This window comes from Peromyscus eremicus, chromosome 1, assembly GCF_949786415.1.
Source record: "Peromyscus eremicus chromosome 1, PerEre_H2_v1, whole genome shotgun sequence".
Taxonomy (NCBI): Eukaryota; Metazoa; Chordata; class Mammalia; order Rodentia; family Cricetidae; genus Peromyscus; species Peromyscus eremicus.
In genome coordinates, this window is record NC_081416.1 from 158,755,072 (window position 1) to 158,783,007 (window position 27,936).

Below are 27,936 nucleotides of genomic sequence, written 5' to 3' on the forward strand. Positions count from 1 at the left end.
CAAGACAAATTGGCAGGATGCAGGCCATCTCCATACTAGGGGTCTGTCTCTGTTCTTGCCTGGCTCCAAGCTCTCAGCCTCGACAACTATAAGGTAAATTACTGTTCAAGCCACTTACCTGCTGTGTTTGTTTTAACAACCCCAATTAAGACACCTGCCTTTATCAAAACAACACATTTCACAAGCACTTACTCTGCCAGGCACCAGTCTAGGAATTTCACCCATCTGCCTTGTCTTCCACCATCACCCCAGGGTGCAACTTTGCTGAGGCCCTTCTTCCTTCCAGCTGCCACCAAGCTGCACTAGTTTGGGATCCAAATCCCTGACACTACTTTTCTCAGGCCAGAGGGGCCAGGAACCCGAGCTCCCCCGCTCCCAGGATGGTCTTTAACTTTGTTCAGTGTACATGGAAAGACAGGCCGCAACCCTTTCCCCAGAACCCACAGCCACCCCCACCCCCATTTCCCACAGAGGGAAGTCTGGGTGGGGCTGGGAGCGGCAGTGCAATGAGTGAGTCAGGGCCTGAGTTGAGGGGTGCAAAGGTCCGGAGGGTGGGGCTTCGCAGAATTCCTGAGGGGGGCAGGCCGCGCGGCCCCACCCCCTGCCCCAGGCACTGCCTAAGCCTTCTGACCTTCCAGACAGCGATCATCGCCATGGATTTCGACCTGTCCGCAGGTAATGCTCCCCGGAGTGGTGGATTTGCGGTGCGAGGTGGGGGCCGGACTCAAATCCAGGGACTCCCACCGAAGGGACTCTCTCAGCTGCCTGCACAACCATCTAACTTTTCTTTCCTCTGCAGCCCTGGGCCCTGGTTCTAAGAAGCCAGAGGGGACAGGTCAAGTGGGAAACCCCAAGCACTGTCCCCCTAAAGCTCCGGGCCGACCAGAGGCAGGCGCTGCTCACAAGCCAAGGGTAAGTCACCTTACCACCGGGCATCGCGACTCGAGGGCCCAGGATGGGGACTGGCTTCTGTCCTGGGTGTTCGGCCACACCTCAGCCGCTCAGCTTGGGTTGGGAGCTGCCTCACCCCCTTACTGTCACCCCCCACCCCATCTAGCATGGCTCCGGCAGCTCCTCTGCCTCCAGCAGCAGCAGCAGCAGCAGCTCCAGCGACTCAGAGGGGGAGGGAAAGGTAAGAGGTTGCCCCTCTCCCTGCATGACCCTGGTCAGGGTCAGCTTAGGACCCTTGTTGCGGTGGGTGGGGCAGGTCCAGTTCCGCTCCCAACCGGGCCCTCTTCTTTCTCCCGCCCACCGCCCTCGGCCCTCAGAAGCACGCCACCAAGAAGCATGAACCTTCCTCGGACAAGGCCAAGAAACCCAAGGTGAAGAAGGAGAAGAAAAAGAAGGCGGCCCCCCACTAACCTATTAAAGCTTGCAGCCCGCCCCGCTCCCAAGCGCCCCCTGCCGGTCAGGAGCGGAGGCCGTGCTGAGCCCATCAGGTTTATTGTTGCGGGTGTGCAGCTGGCGACAAGAGCACCTTGGCTGGGAGGGAGGGGCACGGGCCTGGAGACGGGCCCGGGTCGGCTGAGATGAATGTGGCAGCGGAAGGCGAGGCTGGCCGCTCATCGTACCAGGTGGAAGGTGAGCCAGTACATGAGCAGCGGCTGCGCGGCCGCCACCGCCATGGTCAGGTACATGCGCAGCTGGTTCCGCGCCCCGCGCACCGGTACCCCTTCGGCCGCCGCCTGGGCCAGGATCTTCAGCCGCAGTGTCCGGATCTGTGTACCACGGGGGAAGATGGGGGGAAATGGGTCAGTGTGGGGGTCCCTGCCCCTCTGCGGCCTCCAGCTTGCTCTCCTGGAAGGCTCTGCTGAGTTGCTACTTCGCCAGGCCTGTGAGCAAACCACTGTGGGCTCCAGAAGCAAAGGCCAGGTGAGGTTCTGTAGGATGTAGTTAGGGTGAGCAGCAGGACTGTAGATCCGACCTGAAGGGCGTGGCCTAGCAGCTTCCGCCTACCAGGAGACAGTGCCTTCCCTCATGCAAGGCAGGTCCCCACCCATGCTAGGTCACTGCCCTACCACTGCATAACACCCCCAGCCCCAGAAGACACGTTTTCAGACAAGCTGGAAGAGCTCTTTTCTTTTTGCTCATGCTTAGGTGCGTTCTCTTTTTGAGGGTGGTAGAGGGCAGGATCTTGATACATAGTCCTGGCTGGCCTCGAACTCTATGTAGACAAAGTTGGCGACAAACTTGTGGCGATCCACTTGCCTCGATCTTCTCAGTGCTGGAATTACAGCCCTGAGCCACACTCGGCTTTTTTTTTTTAATTTATGTATTTGTTTTGTGGGGTTGGGGCACTGGAGCCCTGGTACGGAAGTTGGCACAACTTGTGGGAGTCAGTGCTCTTCTTCCACTCTGGGTACCAGGGGTAGAACTCAAGTTGTCAGCAAGGACCCTTTCCCTGCTTAGACATCTCACAGGCCCCCGAATGCTCAGGTTTTGGATGTGCATGTGCGTGTACATACATACTTGTGGCGGCTACAGGACACCCTTGGGTGTCTACCCTTTTTCTTTTCTCCAGACAGGGTCTCTCATTAACCAGGCATTTACCAAGTAGGCCAGGCTGGCAGATCAGTGAGCCCCAGGGACCTACCTGTCTTCACATCTGCAGCCCTGAGATTATGAGGGTTCACCTCTACTCCTGGCTTTCCCTCCTCTTTGGCTTTTTTGACACAGGGCTTCTCTGTGTGGCCCTGGCTGTCCCAGAACTTGCTCTGTAGACCAGGCTGGCCTTAAACTCAGATCCGCCTGCCTCTGCCTCCTGAGTGCTGGGATTAAAGGCGTGCACCACCACTGCCCAGCTCTTTTTTTTTTATGTGGAGTCTAAGGATTTAACTCAGGTCTTCTTTACTGCTGGAGCCATCCCCCAGCTCCTCGAACTTTTAAATGATGACAAGACTTTGGCTTGTGGGTCAGATTTACCCGACAATCCCAGTGTTTGCCCTCTGCTTCTCATTCATGCTGGGTCTAAATCCTCCCAAGACCCTGAGGTACAGTCACGAGGCACCCCATTTTACAGAAGAGACAAAAGCTTAAGTTGAGGAAATGACTCACCCTGAGTACAGCGAGGGGCCAACCTAAGCATGGCGGTCCCTACTGCCCTCAGTCAGTACTGGAAGGACTCAGCCTCCTTGCAGGGGCGTATTGGCAGAGAGCCCAGGATATAGGAACAGAAGTGAGGGTGAGCACCGAACCTAGAGCCTCTGTACTGGGCAACCCTGGCCCCCGGCACCTGACTGGTTCTGGCCCTTCCCAGAGGACCCATACAGGAGACCCCTCTTCCAGGAGGGCTCCTAGTCTCCAGGTTTGGGGCACTCTAAGCCCTCCCAGTTCAGCAATATGACTGATCTAAATTCTGTGTACTTGGGTGCTCTAAAGACCTCCCCAAGTTTGTCCAGGAGGCCTGTGGTCTCTGTCTTTCCCACCCCAAGCCCCACTTACCATGAACACAAAGATGGACACACAGCACCAGCCAAGCATGAGGTAGTAGCCAATCTTTCCAAAGAGCAGACCCATGAGGACCCCACCAATCATCCTGAGAGTGAAGGAGAAAGCGGATGAAGAAGAGGCCAAGGTCTGGGGCTGGCAGGCAGGGTAGGAGCACTCACCCGACATATTTGTAGCCCAAGAAGGCCACCAGGTCAATGGTGGTGAGGTCGGTGTTGACAGTGACCAGGTAGAGACTGAGCAGGATGGCTACAACCTCCAGGGTCAGCCAGGCCAGTGCCGAGCTCGCCTGCAGTCCCAGGAGGTCTGGGGAGAACCTGCCAGAAGTGACAACACTTGCTCTGTCACGGGGCTGGTAACGTAGACACCCTCTGAACATCACCTGGGGCAGCCCTGTGTCGAGGGCCCCTGGAGATGGAGCAGGGACCAACAAGGATGCGGGTCTGTACCCAGACAGTGACACTTGAGTCAGGGCTTGAATGGAGGGCCGCTGAGCCCTGTGAGGGGTACCAGGAGGGCTCCTCCTTAAAGAAGGGACAGAGGGGCTGAAGCCTAAAGAGTCAGGAGCTGGTGGGGTAGGGCCTTGGTCTCTGCCCTGAAGCCTTAGCAGTGAACCCACTGTTCCTGCTGACACTTGTTTTCAGGGCCACAGAAGGGAAGGAACGGGCAGCTGTGCTTGAGGGGTGGGGCCTGACTCAGCCTGGACGTTAGGAAGTGACATAGGATGGGAACCACAGTGAATGAGCAGGTGCTGGGCACATGTAGGGGAAGAGCACATCCCTGAATCAAGGTACCAACTGGATGTACAAGGGCCCTGAGGCAGCCCCAGCAGGGCAGGGTGAGCAAGGAGGTGGGAAGGATCAGGGGCTTACAGGTGGACGGAATAGGGGGGGGCGGGCCAGGATCACCTCTCAGACTATACCTTTCAGATGCTACTAGAGCAAGAGTACACGGGGTGATGGTGGGGAGCAGCTCACCTAGAGGACTGTGAACATAAGGGCAGATCTGTGGGTGGAGGCCACAAGGAAGGAAGGGTGGATTTAGAAGGTCACCCAGCACAAAAGGGTCTGATGGGCTTCATGTGGGTGGGTGAAGGATGTCATTGAGGTGACGACTGTCTCAACCAAGTAGTAGCAAGGTTCTAAGACAGGAGAGACCATCCCCACCCACTCCCCTGCTCCAGGATCCTTACCTGTCCTGGGTTCCCAGTGCAAGGCCGGCTACCAGGATGTAGGTGATGAAAGCCATGGCTGTGAAAGGCAGACACAGACACTTGTCAGAGGAGGAGAAGCCCTCCTTGGCCCCCCAGGCACCCACACATCTGTCCCAGACACGCCCAGGCAGTGGTGGGAGGGTGCAACCTGGAATGTAGAGGTCTGGAGCATTGATGTCAAAGCGGGGGGCCACTGGGGTGTCCTGCTGGTATTGTACCTCCCAGTCCTGTGGAGAGAGTTGGGGGAGTGGCAGGACCCCAGGCTGAGGTCCCCCACCCTGCTTCCGGGCAGGCGCAGAGTGAGCGGGAGGTGCTGACCTGGTGTAGGTAGGGAAAGACGAGCAGGCCCAGCTTCCTGCCCACGTACACGGTGTCCACAGCGAAGTAATACTTCAGCTTGGTGACGGGGATGAAGCGGTCGATCTGGGGAGGGGAGGAGGCAAAGCTCAAGCCTGAGGCCCTGTGGCCCCTGCCCACAGCCCACCAGCCAGGTCTACTCACATTCTTGTCCACCAGCTCCTTGCCCTGAGCGGCCAGGCTGCTCCCGTAGGCCATCGCCATGTTGGACATGGGGTTAGCCAAGAAGGCTGTCTCAGGAGAGGAGGAAGGGGAGGGGTAACCCAGACCACCAGGTGACGGCTGGGCTCCATAGCCCCGACTCGGGGTGGAACTCGTATCGTCGAAAAACTGGTGGGGATCAGCCATGCCTGGTTGGGATACCGGGACCCTCCGCTTTGAGGCTGCGGAAGAAAATGGAGGGAGCTCATTCATTTTGCACAGGTTCCACCTCCTGCTCCAGCCACAGCTGGGACAAGGGTCACCAAAATAGCCCTGGCTATGATGCCAGATGGGCTGCCATCATCAGTTCCTCTGTCCATCATCCATCTTTTCCTTACCCACCCCCCATTCACCCCTCGTGTTTCACCTATCTAGACACAGGATGAGGGTGGTGATGGTGAGCTCCGTGGTCCTGGTACACAGTCCTGTGCCACCATTACAAACAGGGCCCTCTTCCTACTCCACCCACACCGTCTTCCCTAGTCTGCCCCGCTGGGCTTCTCAGTGTTCCCTGACACACTGGGCACAGACTCAGCTCAGGGCCTCTCTTCTAGCCCTGCCTCAGCCTGGAACATTCTCCCTCACACTTTCGTGGCTCTCTCCTCTCTTCCCCAAGGTCCTGCTGCAGAGAGTGTACCTCTCTCGGCAGCACCCACCAATCCCTCCTCCACTGAGCAGCAGCTGCAGGTGACCTGTTCCTTTTGTTCACTGGAAGGACCCGCACCCCAGGGTGCGAACAGCACCTTGTTCACAGCGGACTCACCCAGCTCCTCGAACAGGCTTAGGTTGTGCACTCGCCCTATCGGACACATGGAAAGTAACGCCCAGCCAGGCACACGGCTAGAACCAAAGCCCAGCCTCGGTGTGCAGCCAAGAGTGGCTCGTAAGTGCTATGACCATTGAACCCTGAGGGAGCACCGACCCCACACCGCGTGTACAACACGATAGCTCCGCTCATCCACTCACAACCAGCCTGACTCAATTGGTGCTGTTAGCACTTAAAACGTATTTTTAGTAAGACAAGAGTTGGGATTTAATAAAGATATTCCAATATAGGCTTAAGCACAAGGGTTAAGAGAGGCTCTCAAAAAAAAAAAAGACACACTGAGAGCATGGTGTGAGCTTCTCGAAGAATCACAGAAAGTAAGATGTACCCAGGGGAGGCTATGGGCTTCTCAAGGCAGAATACTATTGTCCACGTTTTATTTTATTTAAAAGACTTATTAGTTTATTATATATAGTGTTCTGTCTGCATGTATCCCTGTAGGCCAGAAGAGGGCGCCATATCTCATTGTAGATGGTTGTGAGCCGCCATGTGGTTGCTGGGAATTGAACTCAGGACCTCTGGAAGAGCAGTCAGTGCTCTTAACCTCTGAGCCATCTCTCCAGCCCCTATTGTCCACATTTTATAGAGGAGAAAAACCAGACCAAAAAAAACTGAGGTTTAGGGCTGGAGAGATGGCTCAGTGGTTAGGAGCACTGGCTACTCTTCCAAAGAGGACCTGGGTTCAATTCTCAGCATCCACATGGCAGCTCACAATTGTCTGTAGTAACTCCAGTTCCAGGGGATCTGACACCCTCATATGGACATACATGCAGGCAAAAACACCACATGAAATTAAAAAAAAGAAGCAGCAGCTGAGGTTCAAAGTCACTCAGATAGTACAAGACAGTGCTCCCTTTCAAGAGCTTGCTCAGCCAGGCATGGTACTGCACGTCTTTAATCCCAGTACTCCGGGATCTCTGATTTCGAGGCCAGCCGGGTCTACAGATGGAACTCTAGGACAACCAGGAAGACTACATGCAGGCTGCCAGCACTCCAGTCTCAGAAGACAAAACAACCCCAAAGCAACAAACGAGGGAACAAGGTGGAGGGGCTGGGAAAATGACTCTGCTATGGAGAATGCTTGCTGCTCTTCCAGAGGACCCGGGTTCAATTCCCAGCACCCACGACCACCTGTAAAGTCACCTCCAGGGAAGGGAACACTGCTCCTAGCCTACACACACACACACACACACACACACCATATATATATATATATAATATTTTAAACAACAAAACCAAGCCCTAGGTAGCTAGTATCTGAAGACTGAAACCCAAGGCTGACCTCTAGCATCCACATACAGGCACATCCACACACAAACAAGCACACCCTTCTCCTTCCCCACTGAAAAAACTGGTAGAGTGCTAACCAAGCATATTCCAGGTACTGCGCTCCAAGACACAGGGTTCAGTTCCCCAGCATGGCATAAAACAAAAACAAAACCCCAAGATAATTGGTGAAAGTTCCATCTGACTTTGTGGGGGCAGGAAACCATTGGAAGAGTAGCGGCTGCTGAGTGGGCCAGGCTAGAGAGCAGGGAGGCCATTGCTGGGGGTGGGGATATTGAAAGTGGCCGTTTTTTACAGAGTGGGGGGGGGGGGCAGGACATGAAGCTGAAGCTGTGCTGGGTTGGGGTGTGGAGAGGAAGTGGAGGAATCCCCTCCTTCTCAAGACTGGTCTAAGCAGGGGTGGGAGGCATTGTCTGGGGAGATGGGGCTAGCCCCAGGGCTCCAGATCCTGACTGTTGAGCAGGCTAGCACTGCTGTGGCACAGAGAACTAAGTACATAAGACTGCAAGACCAGGAGGAGCAATCGGACCATGAGTGAACCTGCCCTTCAACTGTCTCCTCTGTGGTCTATCAAACTGCCGCATGATACTCCCATAAACTTCCAGCTGGGCATGGTGGCTAACATCTGCAATCCCAGCACTCAGGAGGCTGAGGCAGGGGGATTATATAAACGTGTTATCTTTTGTTTTGAGAGATTTATTTATTTAATGTGGATGAGTTTTGACTGCTGTTGAACTACCATGGGAGTGCTAGGAACAGAACCAGGTCCTGAAAGAGCCACAGACACTCTTCACTGATGAGCCGTCTCTCCAACCCCGGGTGTATATGTTTGTGTGTGCACTCAGGGTGCATGTGTGTGCACTCAGGGTGCATGTGTGTGCAGAGGCCAGAGGTCAACACTAGTTGTCTCTCAGATCCTCTCCACCTTATATTTTGAGCCAGGATCGCTCACTGAACCTGGAGCTCACTGATCTGGCTATGCGAGCTGGACAAGCCCTAGGAATCCTGTCTTGGCCTCCGCAGGGCTGGGATCACAGCAAGTACTGCCATGCCCACCTATTTACGTGGGTGCCAGGGACTCAAGTCCTTACACCTGAGCAAGGTGCCCTTGACTGAGTCATCTTCCCAGCCCTCCCTCACCTTTTTAAAAACGGGGTCTTACTGTGTAGCTGGCCCAGGTTGGCCTTGAACTCAAGTGCCTTCTGCCTCAACCTTCCAAGTACCTAGGACAATAGGACTATACCTCAGGCCCAGCTCACTCTTCCACTCCTTTCTAACTAAGCATTTGGTGCCGTCCACCCAGGTGGTGGCAACCTCTAACCACTGACTCACCTCGCATGCCCACCCCAGGAACATCTGGCTAGGACTTGTGTCATGAGCCCCTGCTGTAGACGTAGCAGCAGACAAGACAGCCAATGCTCCTGCCTTCCTGGACCTCCTCTGGGTTGGGTCCTTTCCAGCTCTCAGAAATGGGTGACCCAATTTTCCACCCTTGCCCTCCTCTCCTCCTCACTGAATGCAATCTTGCTCACGATCAGCCTCACATCCACAGTGCCTTTGGCATCTGAGCTCCATCTCCAGCTGATCTGAGGCCTTCTGGGTCCAGCCTCAGGTCTTCTACCTCCAGGCTTCACCTTTCTGCCCACCCAGCCACTCTGACATCCAGCCAACAGTCCCTACTTCTCACACAGTGCCTCTTACCCTCCCCTTGTCCCTATCACTGCCTATTGGACTTAAGCATCTCACTTGGTCCTGTCTAACTTCTGTTTCCTTTTCCTTCCAGTGTTTTGAGTCAGGGCCTTGCTATGTAGCTCAGGCTACCTTCAAACTCATGTGGAGGGGTTATAGTTGTGTACCACTATGCCAGGCTCCTTGCCTACTCTTAGTCCCCCTGAAGGAGTCTCCAGTAGGCAGCTAGATACTTCTTTTGAAGTATGGAGCATTGGAAACCAGGGCCTTGTGCGTGCTACGCAGGTGTTCCACCACTTAGCTGCATCACTGGCCCTCTTTTTATTTTCTTTTAAAGTCTTCCTGGGGTGTGGTGGTGAATGTCTTTAATCCCAGCACTCAGGAGGCAGAGGCATGTGGATCTCTGTGAGTTTGAGGCCAACCTGGCCTACGGAGTGAGTTCCAGGCTAGCCAGGGCTACCTGTCTCAGTAGAAAAAAAAAAACAAAACAAACAAGCAAAAAACAGAGTCTAAGTTCTTTAGGCCAGGCTGACTTGGAACTAACTATGTAAGCCAGGCTGGCCTTGAACTTGAGATCTGCTTCAGCCTCCCAAGCAGCGAGGATTATAGGCCTATATCACCAGTCCTTGCTCTGTGATACTCACATCTTTTTGTTTTGTTTTGTTTTGTTTTGTTTTTCGAGACAGGGTTTCTATGTGTAGCTTTGCGCCTTTCCTGGAGTTCACTCTGTAGACCAGGCTGGCCTCAAACTCACCAAGATCCGCCTGCCTCTGCCTCCCAAGTGCTGGGATTAAAGGTGTGCGCCACCACCGCCTGGCTCTTTTGGTTTTTTTAAGACAAGGTCTCACTATGTAGCTCTTGCTGTTTCTGGGACTCGTCCTGTAGCTCAGGCTGGCTTTGAACTCACAGGTAATCCTCCTGCCTCTGCCTCACAAGTACCTGTCCATGTCACCTGCATGATCCTTTTAAATGAACATAAACCTTTTCATCTTTTGCCTGAGATCAGGGAGCACTGTGCTGTGAACCAAGTTCAAACAGCCCTGCCAGCCACTCTGGCCCCAGCCCCAAGGCCTCCTCTCAGGTCCCAACTTTGACAAACCCCCGCTTCATCATGCAACGCTATCGTCCTGGAACACCCTTCACCCTGCCAATGTCACACTCAGGACTCTGCTCAGTGTGCCCTTCTCCTGACCTCCTTCACTCATTCCCTCTCATAATGCCCAGGGTCCTATTGCCCCTCTTCCGTATCTACTTAGCTGTTTGTTTTCCTGGCACAGGACTCCATAGCCTTTCCCTCCATGAATCCCCTAGGCTTTCATCATCAGGTATGCCTCTCCAAGGAAGCATCGATACTTCAATCCTGAACAAGTGAATTCCACAGCTCCATCCCAGCCCGTGCGCTCCACAACACCATCTGCTCAGCATTCTTTTCAGAAAGAACTAATTCTCTTAACTCTGTGTGTGTGTGTGTGTGTGTGTGTGTGTGTGTGTGTGTGTGTGTGAAAACAACTTTTAGGAGTCAGTTCTCTCCTCCCACCATGTGGCCCAGGTGATCGATCAATCTCAGGTAGTCAGGCTTGGTGGCAAGTACTCTTAACGGGAGCCATCTCTCAGAATTAACTCCTGACATCCCCACCTTTTTCTTTAAAGACAGTCACACCATGTTGCCCAGGCAGGCCTTGAACCCATAATCTTCTTCCCTCCATCTCCCAAGTGCTGGGGTTACAGGTGTGCACCACGGCACCTCACTCCCTTTGCTTCTGCCACAGCAGCTCCATTGCTTCAGGCTGTCCCTGACCTCTGCTCTGTACTGGCAGTTCCGTGTGGGCAGGAACAAGTGCTAGCTGGCCTCTGCTGGATCCCCCTGCATCACGCATCACCGGCCTGCCAGACACTGATGCTAGAGTGAAGGGGTAAACAGATCCTCCTCAGGCCCTAGTATATCCCAGATTACTCTCTACTTATTACTCAACTACTCTTGTTGACTGACACATTTGCTTCCTAGTTAGATGTCTTCTTTCTGAACTCTAGCTGTAAGAAAGCAAGAACCAGGGCTTTGGTGGTTACTAGTGTGTGCCCAAATTCCAGCCTGGCATAAGGTTCACTGGAGCAAGATATGTTAGAAGAATAAACAGGACATACATACATACACACACACACACACACACACACACACACACACACACACTATATATATATATATATACACACACACACATAGAGAGAGAGAGACCGAGACCCCAAGAGGAACTTAAAGAGGAATTCAAATCCGCAGCTGGGAAAAGGAGGTTAACAGGACGATAAATACTAGTTCCGATCGTCAATGGGGTGTAAATATGGCCCTGTCCGCACACGGAGTGCCCAGGCGGCAGTACTATGGAGCGTGGGTGACGGCTCGTGGGCACTAGGGAGCCTCTGAGAAGTGGGGAGCACAGGAGGGCAAATCGCTGACTGCAAATGAATGGAAGTCGCGTTTCTCTGAACATCACACTAAATTCTACTCCAACTTGCTTTCTTTTAAAGGAATTTACCCGCAATGCGCCCCCTACCCGGACTTGGCATCTCTGCGCTGTGCACACCTAGAATCTCCAGGTCCTGGATCTCTTGACCTCCGTCCGACCTGGAGTGACCTCGCCAACCGCCGCGACGGCCCCGCCACACCCTCGCCCGCCCGATCTCCTCAGCCAGCCACGTACGCCACTTACGCAGCCGGGGCGTCCCCGCCGGCGCCGCCAAACCTGCCGCGTGCATGCTTCGACGCCACCACCGCGAACGCCTCAGCCGCTGTTCGGAATGGACCCGCCCGGGTCCCGTAGCCACGCCCTAGTGGTGCGGAAGAGCCAATAGGTCTCACGATGGCGCGGAGAGCTACGCCCTCTAGGGGAGGCCTGTAGAGTGGGCGGGGGCTTACGTAAGAGGAGGGAACTGGAGCTCAGGACGTAAGGGGAGAGGCCGAACCTGAGGGGCAGCGGGGCGGAAACTGGTACGACCCGAGGAGTAGAAGGCTTCAGGCCGGAAGGAAGATGGTCCTGGTGTAGAGCGCAGAGGTCGACGGGAAATGTAGTTCTTTCCAGGCCGGCTCTCGAGTGGGTTAGGGGAGAGCACAGGGAAGCTGAAGAAGGGTGAAGGATGATGCTCACAGTTGTAAGGGCCATTTACACCAGAGCGGCACTCCTTACCAAAGTATTGAGGGTGAGGAACGAAGTTTAGAGTAGTGGATTACTTCTGTATTCCAGTACTGAGGAAGCTGAAGTAAAGCCGTGAGTTCAAAGCCACTTTGAGCTTCGAACATAATGAGCTCTAGTCTCAAAAAAAAAAAAAAAGGAAGAAAGATGGGGCCGGTGGTGGCGCACACCTTTAATCCCAGCACTCCAGAGGCAGAGGCAGGCGGATCTCCATGAGTTCGAGGCCAGCCTGGTCTACAGAGGGAGTTCCAGGACAGCCAGGGTTACACAGTGAAACCCTGTCTTCGAAAAACCAAAAATTAATAAACAAACAAGACAGATTGAAAAAGGGACACTCGAGAGCCATATTAGGGCAGAAGTACTGTGTATCTTTCTTCATAGGCTCCTTTAAGCAGTTTCCCAGAAATCCATAAAAATGTTCTCACATGGTATCTTTTCCTTCAAAACTTTTGTCCACCAAAAACAATGCATACAGAATGTACACAAGTGCACCTTCTAGCAGAGAGCCCTGAAGACTAACTTCCTTCTCTGTGTCCCTGGGTGTTCTTTTTCTCTCCTCCTTAATGTGTCCTCACCTCTTTGTTCTGAGAAAGAGTCTCCCACAGTCTAACTTCAAACTCACTAAACTAAAAATGACCTTGAACTCCTGACCTTCCTACTTCTACTGTCCAAATCCAGGGATTACAGACAGAAAAGGGCTGGCCCTCTTTCCTCCACTTATCTCAAGCAAAGAAAAATGGGAGGAAATGACTTTTTTGAAGTGATAGCACTCCAGAGGAGGTGGTTCACAAGTGACCCTGTCATTGTGGCCTCCCCTTCCTCTGCTGAACTTGGCTTCTCGGGAGGAGCCCTGCCTCAGTTGCAGTGTTGAGACACACCGTTTTGCCACTGTGTTAACTTCCGACTCCTAGGCACTACCCCATTTCTCATCCTCAGCCCTTCCTTCATCCTGTCTAGATTCATCTTCTCTTGATGTTTTGGGTTTGCTGTGAGTCTCTTTGGTGAATAGAGTCAGGTGTCTGTTGAAGGTTGATAACAGGATCCTACCTACAGCAAAAACCTCGAATGCTCACGTCCTTTATAGAATATATTAGATGTGTTGGCACAAACCTGTAACCCCAGCACTTGGGATGTGGTAGCAGGAGGATCAGGAATTCAAGACCACCCTTGGCTATATATTGAGTTCAAGGCTAGCCTGGTCTACTTAAAATCCCTTCTAAGAAAAAAAAAAAGCTAAAATAACAAGGTATAATACTGCATGATGTGTGGCACTCCAGATACTGAGGCACAGCATCAAGAGTTTACAGCCCATCATGGGTCATCTTCAAGATCAGCCAGTGCTTAGCCAGGCATGGTGGCGCATGCCTTTAATCCCAGCACTGGGAGGCAGAGGCAGGTGGATCTCTGTGCGTTCGAGGCCATCCTGGTCTACAAAATGAGTTCCAGGACAGCCAGGGCTACACAGAGAAACCCTGTCCTGGAAAACCAAAAAAAAAAAAAAAAAAAAAAAAAAAAGTTCAGGGCCAGATGGGGCTAGTATTTGTATGTAACATGTGTAATCCTTCCTTATACCTTAAACCATTATATATACGTGATATGTATATATATATATATGTCTATATATAATACTTTTTTCATTTTTAGGTGCTGAATATCAAACTTAGGATTCCATGTGAGCTAAGCAAGAGCTCCACTACTCAGCCCCTTAAATCATTCTATGTTATTGATCCCTGATACGATAAGTCCTATGTAAATAGTTGTATTTCTGTATTGTTTAGGAAATAATGACGTGAAGGCTAGGCCTATAGCACAGTTGGTAGACTGCTTGCCCTGCGTATATGGGGCCCTGAGTTCTATCCCTACCACCACAAATGAAAAACATAGGAGGGATACTTGGAAAATATCTGTCCACAATGAGTACAGACTCCTTTTTTAAAATTTTTTATTTTATGTGCATTGGTGTCTTGCCTGCGTGTGTGTCTGTGTGAGAGTCCCCTGGAAATGGAATCACAGACAGTTGTGAGCTGCCATGTGGGTGCTGGGAATTGAACCTGGGTCCTCTGGAAGAGCAGTCAGTGCTCTTAACCGCTGAGCCATCTCTCCAGCCCCTCTTTTTTTTTTTTTTCCTTCGAGACAGGGTTTCTCTGTGTAGCTTTGCGCCTTTCCTGGAACTTGCTTTGGAGACCAGGCTGGCCTCGAACTCACAGAGATCCGCCTGGCTCTGCCTCCCGAGTGCTGGGATTAAAGGTGTGCACCACCACTGCCCGGCTCTTATTTTTATTTTTCAGCTGTGTGTGTAAATATGTGGGGGCATTCGCATCTGGGTGCAGTGCCTGCAGAGTCCAGAAGAGGGCATTAGATCCCCTGGAACTGGAGTTAGAGTCGTAAGCCATGTGACATGAATGGTGAGAACCCAACAATATCTGTTCTTTTCTGCTTTATTTTTTTAAGAAATTATTTATTTTTATTTTCTGTGTATGGATATTTTGCCTGCATGTATATCTTTGTACTACATATGTGCCTGGTGCCCTCAGTGGCAAGAAGAGGGTGCCAGATCCTCTGGGTGTAAGCTGCCATGTGGTGCTAGGAACTGAAGCCAGGTCCTCTGCAAAAGTAGCAAGTGCTCTTAATTGCTGAGCCATCTCTCCAGACCTGGAACTTTTTTTTGTTTTGTTTTTTGTTTTATTTTTTGTTTTGTTTTTTCAAGACAGGGTTTCTCATGTAGCTTTGTGCCTTTCCTGGAACTCACTCTGTAGCCCAGGCTGGCCTCGAACTCACAAAGATCCGCCTGACTCTTCCTCCTGAGTGCTGGGATTAAAGGCGTGTGTCACTGCCAGGCCAGTCCTGGAACTTCTGTAATTCTCCTGCCTCGCCCTCCTCACTGCTGGGATTACAAGTGAGCAGCACCACGCTTGGCTGCACTTGGTTTCCTTGTGTGTTTGTTTGTGACAGGACTCTCTCACAACCCAGGCTGTTCTTGAACTGTAGCAGGCTTTCTTGGGCCAACAGCCACAGCCCCCAAATCATGACATGGAGACTTATTATTAATTATGAATGCTTGACCTTAGCTTAGGCTTGTTTCTAGCTAGCTTCTTTTCTTTAACTTAAACTAACCCATTACCATTAATCTATATGCTACTGTCCATCTACATACATTCTACAGACATCTACGTACTGTCCATCCAGCTTTCCTGCTTTCTCTGTGTCTGGCTGGCTGGGCCCTGGTTGGCTGGCTGGCTCCCCTTTTCTCTCTGCCCATAAGTCCCCCATCCCTCCTCTGCCTAGCTATTGGCCGTTCAGCTTTTTTTGTTTGTTTGTTTGAGACAGGGTTTCTCTGTGTAGCTTTGCGCCTTTTCCTGGAACTTACTCTGTAGTCCAGGCTGTCCTCGAACTCACAGAGATCCACCTGCCTCTGCCTCCCGAGTGCTGGGATTAAAGGCGTGTGCCACCACTGCCCGGCTGCCATTCAGCTTTTTATTAAACCAATCAGGTACCTTAGGTAGACAAGGTGAAACAGCAGCACATCTTTACATAGTTAAACAATTATTATGCAACACAAACAAATGCAACACATCTTTACATAGTTAACAAATACTCTGTTCCACAACATTGAACTCCCTATGTACCTGAGGATGACCTAGAACTTCCAATTCTTCAGCCTCCTGAGTCCTAAGATTACAGACATGCACATCATTCCTGCCTTGTACTCCATTTTGTGTGTGTTTGTGTACGATGCGTGTGCATGTATATGTGTGTGTGAGTTTGGGCATTGAGAGTGCCCGGGTGCCCGTGGAAGACAGAGGATGACTTACAGGAGTCGGTTCTCCCCTCCATCATGTGAACCCAGGGACTGATCTCGGGTCTTCAGGCTTGTTGGTGAGTGTTTTTAGCCACTGAGCCATTTGGCTTGTCCCTGCACTGTTTTAAGCCTTAGTTTTCTCGTGTGTTTATTGGGACTCTTCTAGGAGTGTTGAGGACTCACTAAAAAGTGTACCATACACAGGACCTGACTTGAGCCTGGAACACTGTAGCTATTGTTACTGTTTTTATTATCAAGCATCTCTTCCTATAGACAGAGCCCCAAATTGGGCTCTGTCCCAAGAATTACCACAGTTTTATAAATAGAGTGTGTCTGAGCTGTGGTCTGGTTGTGGGCAGGATTCTGGTCTGCCCTCCATTCAGCTGGAAGGAGAGCTCTGAGTTCAAGCTGTAGAGGTCTGAGGGGAATCCATGGGGGAAAAATGGAGGAACCCCTTCTTTTATTTTACCTACTTATTTATTTTCAAGACAATGTCTCACTCTGTAGCACTGGCTGACCTAGAACTCACTCTGTATCCCACACTGGCCTCCCAAGTGCTGGGATTAAAGGCATGAGCTACCCTCTAGGCTACTTACTGGTTTGTTGTTGCTGTTGTTTTGGGGACAGAATTTTCCTACACACAGCTCCCCCACCTTTAAAATTTTTAATGTGGGGTTAGGGATTTAGCTCAGTGGTAGAGCACTTGCCTAGCAAGCTCAAGGCCCTGGGTTCGGTCCTCAGCTCTGAAAAAAATCAAAATAAATTTTCTTTCTTTCTTTTTTTTTTTTTTTTGTTTTTCGAGACAGGGTTTCTCTGTGTAGCTTTGGAGCCTTTCCTGGATCTTGCTCTGTAGACCAGGCGGGCTCAAACTCACAGAGATCCACATGCCTCTGCCTCCCGAGTGCTGGGATTAAAAGTGTGTGCCACCACGGCCAGCTTAAAAAAATTTTTTTAATGTATACAGGAACATCTTAGCCCCTGGGTCTGGTGGCTCTATCAGGGTAGGGGTCCCTAGGAGATATTCCTGACTTTATATATAAATATACGTGTTAGTTTATTTATTTATTTTATTTTGGTTTTTCAAGACAGGGTTTTTCTGTGCAGCTTTGGGGCCTGTCCTGGATCTCACTCTGTAGGCCAGGCTGGCCTCGAACTCACAGAGATCTGCCTGCCTCTGCCTCCCGAGTGCTGAGATTAAAGGCGTGCGCCAGCACCACCTGGCCTGTTAGTTTATTTATTTCCGTGTGGATGGGTGTTTTGCCTGCATGTATGTCTGTGCACCATGAGTAATGCCTGATGTCTGAGGAGACCAAAAGAGGTCATTGGATCCCCTGGAGCCCCCTGGAACTGGAGTTACAGACAGTTGTTAGCTACCATGTGAATGCTGGGAATGGATCGAACCCAGGCCCCTCTGCGAGAGCAGCTAATGCTCTTAACCACTTAGCCATCTCTCCAGCCATTCCACTCCACCTTTTTGAGACAAATATTCACTAGCTAGCCCAGGCTGGCCTAGAGGTGGTGATCGTCCAGTCTGCAAGCCACCACACTCACACCAGAGCTTTATTCCTTAATCTTCTGGGGTTTTTGTTTTGTTTTGCTTTTTTGTGTTTTGTGTTGTTTGTTTTGTTTTGTTTTTGAGACACGGTCATATTATGGAGCCCTGAAACTTACTATGTAGACTAGTCGGGCCTCGAACTCATAGAGATATACCTGCTTCTGCCCCTGCCTCTTGGGTGCTGGAATAAAGGGGTGAGCCACCACGAAAGCTATCTATTAGTTTGTCGGTTTTTTGAGACACAGTCATGCAGTCCCTTCCAACAGTTTCCCCCGACTCCTGGTCAGCTGTTCCCAAGTCATCGCCACATCTGCCCCACAACTTCTTCCACATCCTAGTGCCTCACAGCAAAGTCCCAGCACAGTACTGGAGATGCTAAGGCAAGTGCTGTAAGGCCTGATCTCACTAAAAGCCTGTCTGACTTTGCTCCGTGTTGGCCCGGAACTCGCAGCAATCCTGCCTTGGCCTCCCCAGTGCTAACATTATAGGTAGAAGCCCCCATTCCCGAGGAGAGCTTCAATTCTGAGTTAAGAGGCTGCGACTCCCCCAAGGAGCAGAGTTGGAAGGAACGTCAGGCAGGGAAGAACTCCGCCGCCACCCTTCCCACCCCGTCGGTCTCCCGGATCCGGGAGCGTCGGGCTCCACCCTCCCGGGTCCTGTACTCACACCTGGTGTTTGGGCGTGCCTCAGTTTCCCAGTAGTAGGGCGTTCCGCCAGCCCCGCTCCTCCCCCTTTTCCTCTTCCTCTTCGGGGCGTCGGTGGCCCGCCTGGAGCTCCCGGAACTAAAAGCAGACCTCGGGCGGTGGGCCGGCGGGGGCCACGTCAGCGGGTGGCGGGCACCATGCGGCGGGGCGCGCTCCTGGCCGGTGCCCTGGCTGTCTACGCCGGGTACCTGGCGCTAGGCGCGCTGCTGGTGGCTCAGCTGGAGCGGCCGCACGAAGCCCGGCTGCGGGCAGAGCTGGGGACGCTGCGGGAGCAGCTGCTGCGGCACAGCCCGTGCGTGGCGGCGGCCGCCCTGGACTCCTTCGTGGAGCGGGTGCTGGCGGCCGGACGGCTGGGACGCGCCGTGCTGGCCAACGCCTCGGGAGCAGCCAACGCTTCGGACCCCGCCTGGGACTTCGCCTCGGCGCTCTTCTTCGCCAGCACTCTGGTCACCACCGTGGGTAAGTGAGTGCCATCCTCCCACTCCCTGGCCGGCGTCCGGGTCCTTCAAGATACACCTTCATCCAAATCGTCTCAGAACAACCCCTCTTCCCAGCACGGAAACAGACCCACACTAGCCTCAGCTGCCCCTTTTGGAGAATCCTTTGCATGTCAAGCCTTCCTCTCAATAGTAAACACCCCGGTTCCCTCGGAGTAGAGACCGCCTCATAACAACTTCTCTTACAGCATCTGGGTACCCCTCTGGTGCCTTTGGTTTGTTTGATCTTGAGACAGCACCTTCCTTTGGAGCCCGAGCTGGCCTGGAGCTTCATCTCCCTGCCTCAGCCTCCTAAAATGCTGAGATTACAGGTGTGGGCCATCAGGACTGGTTCCACTCCTGTCTTTTTTTTTCCTCCTCGGGACAGGGTTTCTCTGTGTAGCTTTGGAGCCTGTCCTGGAAATTGCTGCGTAGACCAGGCTGGCCTCCAACTCCCAGAGATCCACCTGCCTCTGCCTCCCGAGTGCTGGGATTAAAGGGGTGCACCACCATCCACTCCTGTCTTTACCCTCTTGGGCTAAGATTATCATCCATAATCCGCAAGGGCCTGAGACCTTCCTTGGGACTCTGACCTCAGAGGCTGTATCCAATATCAGGGCTGCACAACCATCTCCTCCAGCCTTGTCTCCTGACTCCAGATAGGTCCTTCCTGGAACAGCCCACTTTAGCTTCCTCCTGGACTTAATTTCCCGGAGAGCACCGAGATGCAGGATGGGGGATTGAACTCAGGCCCTCATGCTAGTCAGCATCTCAGGGGAGACCTGAGACCTCTTCTGGGATCCCTTCCACTCTGAGCACTCTCTAGCAAGGGCCCCAGACCAAAGGCACCCGTCTCTCTCCTGTCCCCATATTTCCCACCCTGACACAGGACTCCACCCATCTTCCCACCTCCCCTGTATTGCCAGGATTTCTCCCAATGGTCCTCCACTCTAACTCAGGATTCCTGGATCAGCAGCTCCAACAGCAGGGGGTGAAAAGGGAACCAGCTCAGTGTTCTCCACGAAGACTCATTGGCTGTCCAGCTTGAAGCTCCCCAAGCCGAGACTCCTGCCCCAAACTACCTCCAGCAAAACCTCTAGCCCTTTCCAAAGGACCAGCCCTGGGGGTCTCTTTCAACCTATAGGTGAGGAGGGTTGAGGCATAGCTCAGCAGCAGAACACTTGCCTAGCATGTTTGAGGTACCACAACAACCCAAACACCTAAACCCATGAATGGGACTCCCATCCCTTCTCCAGACTGTGACCCTGCTCAGTGAGAACAAATCCCCACCCCAGGACACAGTCCAAAGACTTGACTCTCTCCACCTGCTGCCCCCACCCCCACCCCGTGACCCATAGGCTCACTATGGACTCTCCAAGCAGAGGGGATGTCCTGGGCCTGGACCTCCTCCACACCCCACAGCAGAAACTTCCCTTGCCACCCAGCCCTGCCCCAGACTGTTTGAGTCAGGCCATTCTCTCTACCTGGGACACTCTATGACAGAGTCCTCCCTCCCCCATGCCCACACCAAGAGCATTCCTCACTCCATCCTTGACACCCAGCAAGGACCTTTGCAATGTCTGCCTCCTTCCTTCCTTGGGATACCCTGGGCCCAAGAGTGCTGGCTGCATGAGAGCTCCTCCCCCAACCAGATGGAACCTGCTGGTGCCTGTTCCTCTGTCCTGGGGCACCAGGACCACAGATCTCCCTTGAACCCAGGGTCCTGGTCTTGCTTTAAGGTTACAGACTCCCCAGCTGGGCGTAGTGGTATACACCTCACCACTTAGGAGGCAGAAGCAAAGCCAGAGAACCAGCCTGGACTACATGAGACCCTGTCTGGACAAAACAAAACAGGGAGAAGACTCCGTGCTTACCAGAACCCCAGCACTCATGTAAACACTGAGCGTGGCTGTGCAAGCCTGTAACCCCAGCACTGGGGCTGAGACAGGCACATTCTCGGGAGCTGCAGAGCTGAATCGGCAAGCTTCCGGTTCAGTGAGAGACCCTGCTTGAGGGGACAGGCTAGAGGGAGTGAGCAGGACCTCAGACATCCTCCTCTGGCCCCCGGGCCTCCACAGATACACCGTGCACAGACATTCATACCACACACACAATAAAATAAAGAAAAAACACCACCTATACACAAACATTAGCACCGTTCTTTGAGACCACCCCTACCTGTACCCCCCAGCCCTTAAGAACCCTGGGAAGTTCCTCCTGGAAAGTCCCTTCCATCCTCACACCACAAACCTGGGAAAACCCTCAGAGGCCAGGCTCTACTGCTCTACAGCCCCTCCCTGGCCGTGAGGTGACCTCTTTTGAAGACTTCAAATAGGACAGAGGCTGAGCCTCACTCTTAACTGCTTCTCCAGCTGGCTGCATCACACAATCGTGCATGGCTTTTGTCCCCCATTTGGGGCCCTCATTGTGTGTGACCAGCAAACTGAGGTCACTGGCAACAGAGCTGGGTGACTCTTCACAGAAAAGAATGAACCCATCTCCCCCGAGGCTAGCTTTCCCCAAGCTTCCTGAGCCGGCCTGACCTGCTTCTGGACTTCCCTGGGGGGCAGGCACTTGTGTCTCTCTCTTTCTCCTCCCACAGTCTGATTTCTGGCAGGTCACCCTTGGCACTCGTAGATGGACAAGTGAGGGGAGACAGACATGCCGCAGGCACAGCCTGCCTATCTGTCTATCTGTCTGTCTGTCTATCCATCCACCCACCTATCTATCTATCTATCTATCTATCTATCTATCTATCTATCTATCTATCTATCTATCTATCTATCATCTATGAAGCTAAGGCCCGGAGAAGCTGGCCAACTTGCACATGGTCACATAACTAGGGTGGTGTAGAACATGGTGACACACAATTTTTATCCTAGCAGTCCAGAGGCAGAAGCAGTGGGATTGCTATGAGTTCCAGTCCAGCCAAAGCTACATACATAGTCAGACCCTGTCTCAAAACAAACAAATAAACAACATTAGTAAAGGCAGCTGACAAAGAGGCAGGTAGATCTGTTCCCACAATTCCAGCAGCTAAGAAATCTTCTCAGCTGGGGAAATAGCAGACTGAGTGGTTCCATCACGAGTTTTGGTGAAATAATCTCTATCAGGTACATTGGACATGATGGAGCTTGTGGGAAAATCTGATCCCTTCTGCCACTGTGGGTGGCTCCCCTAGTTTCAGATCTGGGACACGGGGGTCTGTTTTGTTCCCCCCGTGTTCTGCTCTGAGGTTTTTGGTTCCACCAAACTGTGCAGGTCTTTTGAGGTCAGTTCTGAAAGCCAGCCTGTACAGTTAGTGGGAACAAGGAAGTTCCGTTTTAGGGCTCATGCATATAGCTTGGCATGCAAAAAAGGTACTGTGGCCAGGCCTGGTGGTACAGGCATGTAGTCCCAGGTATCAAGAGGCTGATGAAGGAGGATCCCAAAGTCAAGGCCTGCCTGGGAGATTCAGTGGGATCCTGTCTCAAACTAGGAAGTTAAAGAGGTGTGGGGTTCAGCGGAGAGCACCTTGCCTAGGATGTACCAGGGAACCACTTGACGCGGGCAGCAGTAGAGCTGCTTCGGAAAAGGCACCAGGGAGGGACGTGGCGGGGGGTGGGGTGGTGGTGGGGTGTGCGTGCGTGCGTGCGTGCGTGTGGTAGAGCACTGCCTGGCCTGTGTGAGGTTCCATCCCCAGCACTGGAAAAGGAGGAAGGGTGTGTGTGTGTGTGTGTGTGTGTGTGTGTGTGTGTGTGTGTGTGTGTCTAAAAGAATTTAACACATGAATGTATCAAAATCGCACAGTGATGGAAAATTACTAAAATGAAACATCAAGATAAGGTAGAGAAGAGCTGGGGGGGGGGCACAAGAAAGGGTGACAGGGAATGAATGCTAATGCTGCCATGGTGGCTGATGGTAGCAATCTCAGCACTCAGGAGTCTGGTGCCAGGACTGGAGAACGTGCTTCAGAGCACTTACTGCTCTTGCAGAGGACTCGGGTTCAATTCTGAACACCCTCAAAGCAGCTCACTGCTGTCTGTAACTCCAGTCCTGGGGATCTGGCCTCTCTTCTGACCTCCACAGACTCCTGCACACATGTGGCGCACACACATACATTCGGGTACACATATATACACATAAAACTAAAATAAATAAGGTTTTTTTAAGTCTGAAGCAGGGATTGCTATAAGTTCAAGTCTATCCAGAATGACCCAGCCCCCAAAAGACAAATAAAAAATTGTTAAATATATGTTAGAAAAAGTCATAAGGGCTGGAGAGATGGCTCAGAGGTTAAGAGCACTGACTGCTCTTCCAAAGGTCCTGAGTTCAATTCCCAGCAACCACATGGTGGCTCACAAACCACCTATAATGAGATCTGGTGCCCCCTTCTGGCCTGCAAGGACACATGTAGGCAGAATACTGTATACATAATAAATAAATAAATCTTAAAAAAAAGAAAAAAGAAATAGTCATAAAACCCATTATTTTATACAGTTAATATACCCTAATTGAAAGGTACAATAAGCCCAGATGTGGTAACCCCAGCACTTGAGGAGAATGGCAGAAGGATCATGAGTTTCAGTGCATTGTGGGCACAGCAGCCATATAATAAATAACATACAATAAATAAATGCAATTTAAAAATATGTAATTTAAATTTTATTTGTGATTTGTTAGACTTATTATTTTATGAGGGTTTGCCTGCACACACATGTGTGCATCACATGCATGCTTGGTGCCAGAGGTCAGAAGATGATGGATCCTGTCAGGCTGCATGGTGTGAGCCTTTATTTCCAACACTCAGGAGGCAGAGGTAGGCAGATCTCTGTGAGGTTGAGGCCAGGATCCCCCAGAATTGGAGTTACAGATAATTGTGAACCACTGTGTGGGTGCTAAGAATCACACGGGTCCTTTGCTAGAGCAACAAGCACTTTTAACCACATAGCCATCTCTCCAGACCCCCAAAATACATGTAATAATAATAATAATAATAAGAGGCATAAAAAGGAATTCTTACTAAACTTGGCTTAAGAATGTTCTCTCCACCTGGTCCCTAAAGCCTGGGGCCTCACTCTTGTTAGACAAGTGCTCCACCACTGGTCCACACCCTACACCAACAAGATTCTTCTTTTTCAAGTCAGGGTCTCTCTATAGCCCATACTGGCCTCAAACTTCCAATCCTTCACCTCAGCTTCCTGTGTCCTGAGCTTCCAGGTGTGGAGCGCCATGCCTAGCATCCCAAGGAGTCTTTCTGCCCGAGTGGGATATATGGTAGAAACCGAGTGTGAGATCACAGGTGAGGACTTCACTAAAATGGCCTCATGGAGAACAGTGCTCAAAAGACTACAGTGGCAAGGGAGGGTGGGTCTGGCCATGTGAGTAGCTGTAGTAGTCATGGATGTCTCCAGCGATTCAGCACGATCATTGAGAGTCAAGCTGCGAGTCCGTACTACCTTGGAAAATGAAACAAATTCAACATCATTAAAGCCTCTTCCCTGCCAGGCAGTGTGGTACACACCTTTAATCCCAGCATTCGGGAAGCAGAGGCAGGTGGATCGCTATCAGTTTGAGGCCAGCCTGGTCTACAAAGCAAGTTCTAGGACAGCCAGGGCCATACAGAGAAACCCTGTCTCAAAAAACAAACAAACAAAAACCCAAAAGCAAAGTTCACATTTACAGGGCAGTGATGGCACACACTTTAATCTCAGCACCTGGAAGGCAGAAGCAGGTGGATCTCTGTGAGTTCTAGGCCAGCCTGGTCTACAGAGCAAATTCCAAGACAGTCAGGGCTACACAGAGAAACCCTGTCTCAAAACAAAACAAAACAACAACAAAAAAACCCTCTTCCAATGGTATATTTCACTTCACTAGAAATCCAGGACTTTTCCTTTCTTCTTCTTTTTGTTTGTTTATCTGTTTGTTTGAGACAGGGTTTCTCTGTGTAGCTCTGGTGGTCCTGGAACTCACTCTGTAGACCAGTCTGAACTCCAGAGATCCACCTGCCTCTGCCTCCTCAGTGCTAGGATTAAAGGCATGTGCCACCACACCCAGCTTGAAGCCCAAGATTTCAAAGACCTGGCACCTGTTGATTTGGGCAGTCTCAGTGTGTTGAAGACAGGAAATAGGTGATGAGAAGCAGTCCTCCAAGGGAAAGATACAAGGTTTACAGTCCTTGTAGCTGGCTGGGGGCGTGGCTCAGTGGTGGAGCCCCTGCCTAGAATCCCCCAGTGAGGGGCTGGGGGCGTGGCTCAGTGGTGGAGCCCCTGCCTAGAATCCCCCAGTGATGGGCTGGGGTGTGGCTCAGTGGTGGAGCCCCTGCCTAGAATCCCCCAGTGAGGGGCTGGGGGCGTGGCTCAGTGGTGGAGCCCCTGCCTAGAATCCCCCAGTGATGGGCTGGGGTGTGGCTCAGTGGTAGAGCCCCTGCCTAGAATCCCCCAGTGAGGGACTGGGGGCGTGGCTCAGTGGTAGAGCCCCTGCCTAGAATCCCCCAGTGAGGGGCTGGGGTGTGGCTCAGTGGTAGAGCCCCTGCCTAGAATCCCCCAGTGAGGGGCTGGGGTGTGGCTCAGTGGTGGAGCCCCTGCCTAGAATCCCCCAGTGAGGGGCTGGGGGCGTGGCTCAGTGGTAGAGCACCTGCCTAGAATCCCCAGTGAGGGGCTGGGGTGTGGCTCAGTGGTAGAGCATCTGCCTAGAATCCCCCAGTGAGGGGCATGGCTCAGTGGTAGAGCCCCTGCCTAGGGTTCCCCAGTGAGGGGCTGGGGCGTGGCTCAGTGGTAGAGCCCCTGCCTAGAATCCCCCAGTGAGGGGATGGGGTGTGGCTCAGTGATAGAGCCCCTGCCTAGAATCCTCCAGTGAGGGGCTGGGGTGTGGCTCAGTGGTAGAGCCCCTGCCTAGAATCCCTCAGTGAGGGACTCGGGGCATTGTTCAGTGCCTAGAATCCCCTGGCTGCACCAGGCTATGGGTTTTAACCTCCTGCACTAGGGAAGAAAGTTTTTTTTTAAAGTGAGTAACTCAAAGCGAGTGCGCTGAGGCCCGAGGGTTTATTTATGGGATTTCCCCTGGACTTCAACAGAAACCACAGCTCTTGGATGGAGCTGTCACCAGTGGAGACAGGGAGGATGGGGGAGCAGTGGGGTTGGGAGGAACTGGGGCCTCAGGTTGTGGAGGTGCCAGTGTGCAGGTTTCCTTCTCTCCCCACAGGCTATGGCTACACGACCCCACTGACAGACGCGGGCAAAGCCTTCTCTATCGTCTTTGCGCTCCTGGGCGTGCCCATCACCATGCTACTTCTGACTGCGTCGGCCCAGCGCCTGTCACTGCTGCTCACCCGCGCACCCCTGTCCTGGCTGAGCTTGCATTGGGGATGGCACCCCCAGCGGGCAGCCCGCTGGCACCTAGTGGCCCTGCTGGTGGTCATAGTGGCAGTCTTCTTCCTGGTGCCCGCTGCGGTCTTCGCCTACCTTGAGGAGGCCTGGAGCTTTCTGGATGCTTTCTACTTCTGCTTCATCTCTCTGTCCACCATCGGCCTGGGGGATTACGTGCCTGGGGAAGCCCCCGGCCAGCCTTACCGGGCCCTCTACAAGGTGCTTGTTACAGGTGAGCTGTATAACTGGCTGGGCATCTGTGGGCTGGCAGAGGGGGGCTCTCAGGAAGAAGTGGCCCTGTCCTAAGGGGTGTTGAAGGGGTCCTAAGAGCCACCCAGCTGTCCCAGGGGAGAGGCACCTATAGGACCACATCCCCGCCCTGGAATCTGAGTCCGAAGCTGGCCCATCACCTTGCCATCTACCTGTCTCCCCTCCCCCATGTCTGCAGCATACCTCTTCCTGGGCCTGGTTGCCATGGTGCTGGTGTTGCAGACTTTCCACCATGTGTCTGACCTCCATGGCCTCACTGAACTCATCTTGCTGCCCAATCCGGACCCTGCCAGCCTCAGCCAGGATGAGGACGACCAGGTGGACATTCTGGACACCCAGACAGATCTGCACCAGCACCTCTCGGCTGGCTCCCACGCTAACTACGCTTCCATCTCCAGGTAGCTGGGAAGGTGCTCTCAGCCTGGACACACCTGGCCTGGGCTTTGGGCCCCACGTGACTAGAGTGGACCAACAGGAATGCCCATACACGCACTCCTGTCTTTCACAGCACTCCGCTGGGAGGTGAGGTGCTCTGTGCCCATGTCCTCGGCTCCTCAGGGAACTACCACAGTCACTTTAGCCTCCTCCCCGCTTTTCTCTCATTTCTTCTCATACTCTGAGCTCTTGGGCTTTCTGACGTCATTGGTGAGTGGTGGTTGAATGCGTTTTGTGGTTGCTGTTTTCTCATTCTCTTACCAAGTGTCAGTCACACCTCAGTTGCTGGTTCTTCTGGGCTCTAGGCCTGGACCTCACTCCAGTCACTGTCTTAGTGGCTGTGTCTTGGCCAAATGATTTCCCCATTCTGAACCTTGATAGCCTCAGCTGTCTGATGCGAAGACTATTTGAACTCATCCACAGACCCTCTCTTCTGTCCTGCTCTTCTGTGCCAGGCACACAGTATTGGAGTGGCGTGGGCCCTGTTCTTACGGGGCTCACTGGCCAGCGAGGTTGACTCACCTACTTGTCCCTGCACAGTGACCAGCCTCAATAGGCACTGGAAGAGGCAGAGTAGTTAGGACTGAGGAACAGCCCTGAAGTGTCCAGGTGGGCTTCCTGGAAGAAGGGACAAGAACTAACCCCAGACCTGCCAGTCAAGAGAGAAGATTGTCCCTTCTTCTCAGGTGTCTATGGGTCATAGTACCTGTAGGAAGAGCCCTGGGATAGGCCAGCATCTCCTTCAATGGCTTAGCAGGCAAGGAACTAATCGAGGATATGAGCCCAGATCCAAGTAGCATGAGAGATGCCCCTTAGCATAGCCCCGTGGACATGCTGTGTTGTCTGCTCACTGGGCACTAACTGACGGCCCTGGACTCTGGAGCCAATCTGTCCTGCCCAGGCTTTTCAACAGTCACTCTACCTCTGGGACCCTGTGTCTGCTAAATGGTGACCATAATAATACTTCTCCAAAAGATGACATCAGCCAGGTGCAGTATTACGTGCCTATAATCTGAGCTGAGGCAGGAGGCTTAAGAGTTCCAGCCCAGAGGGGGGCAGGAGGAGGGAAGAGGGGATCTTTGATTGGTGTGTAAAATGAATAAAAAAAAAAATTTCTTAATTTAAAAAAAAAAAAGAGTTCCCGCC

At 52.4% G+C, this 27,936-nt stretch overlaps 3 protein-coding genes across 7 annotated transcripts; 2 read left to right on the forward strand and 1 right to left on the reverse strand.

Annotated features, from left to right (window-relative positions):
* The first annotated feature begins 653 nt into the window (after positions 1-653).
* C1H19orf33 (chromosome 1 C19orf33 homolog) lies at positions 654-1,440 on the forward strand. The gene is made up of 4 exons (XM_059276439.1): positions 654-675; positions 800-912; positions 1,058-1,132; positions 1,269-1,440. The coding sequence occupies exons 1-4, from the start codon at positions 654-656 to the stop codon at positions 1,359-1,361; spliced, it is 303 nt and encodes a 100-aa protein (XP_059132422.1). The 3' UTR covers positions 1,362-1,440.
* Yif1b (Yip1 interacting factor homolog B, membrane trafficking protein) lies at positions 1,428-18,304 on the reverse strand. Of its 5 annotated transcripts, XM_059276402.1 has the most exons (9): positions 18,226-18,304; positions 11,717-11,908; positions 5,162-5,400; positions 4,979-5,083; positions 4,809-4,887; positions 4,640-4,697; positions 3,609-3,764; positions 3,442-3,535; positions 1,428-1,718 (listed from the first exon to the last, which is right to left on the reverse strand). In XM_059276402.1, exons 2-9 carry the CDS (start codon positions 11,769-11,771, stop codon positions 1,563-1,565), a joined length of 942 nt encoding a protein of 313 aa, XP_059132385.1. In that variant the 5' UTR covers positions 11,772-11,908; positions 18,226-18,304; the 3' UTR covers positions 1,428-1,562. The 5 variants fall into 5 exon arrangements, with proteins under 5 accessions (XP_059132385.1, XP_059132394.1, XP_059132412.1 ...); XM_059276411.1 differs by lacking the exon at positions 18,226-18,304 and having other exon boundaries at positions 11,726-12,004; XM_059276429.1 differs by lacking the exons at positions 11,717-11,908; positions 18,226-18,304 and adding an exon at positions 11,600-11,706.
* Positions 18,305-18,400: 96 nt separating this feature from the next.
* Kcnk6 (potassium two pore domain channel subfamily K member 6) lies at positions 18,401-27,666 on the forward strand. The gene is made up of 3 exons (XM_059253386.1): positions 18,401-18,722; positions 25,922-26,317; positions 26,534-27,666. The coding sequence occupies exons 1-3, from the start codon at positions 18,401-18,403 to the stop codon at positions 26,755-26,757; spliced, it is 942 nt and encodes a 313-aa protein (XP_059109369.1). The 3' UTR covers positions 26,758-27,666.
* Positions 27,667-27,936: the final 270 nt, after the last annotated feature.

Excerpts from the sequence above, each read along its gene's own strand:
- C1H19orf33 (XM_059276439.1), top strand. The coding sequence starts at position 654 with ATGGATTTCGACCTGTCCGCAG. Across the intron at positions 676-799 it reads GGATTTCGACCTGTCCGCAG|CCCTGGGCCCTGGTTCTAAG; the intron begins GTAATGCTCCCC and ends TTTCCTCTGCAG. Across the intron at positions 1,133-1,268 it reads ACTCAGAGGGGGAGGGAAAG|AAGCACGCCACCAAGAAGCA; the intron begins GTAAGAGGTTGC and ends CTCGGCCCTCAG.
- Yif1b (XM_059276402.1), bottom strand. The coding sequence starts at position 11,771 with ATGCACGCGGCAGGTTTGGCGGCGCCGGCGGGGACGCCCCGGCTGCGT. Across the intron at positions 4,698-4,808 it reads TCCAGACCTCTACATTCCAG|CCATGGCTTTCATCACCTAC; the intron begins GTTGCACCCTCC and ends TGCCTTTCACAG. Across the intron at positions 3,536-3,608 it reads TTGGGCTACAAATATGTCGG|GATGATTGGTGGGGTCCTCA; the intron begins GTGAGTGCTCCT and ends CTTCACTCTCAG.
- Kcnk6 (XM_059253386.1), top strand. The coding sequence starts at position 18,401 with ATGCGGCGGGGCGCGCTCCTGGCCGGTGCCCTGGCTGTCTACGCCGGG. Across the intron at positions 18,723-25,921 it reads CACTCTGGTCACCACCGTGG|GCTATGGCTACACGACCCCA; the intron begins GTAAGTGAGTGC and ends CTCTCCCCACAG. Across the intron at positions 26,318-26,533 it reads CTACAAGGTGCTTGTTACAG|CATACCTCTTCCTGGGCCTG; the intron begins GTGAGCTGTATA and ends CCATGTCTGCAG.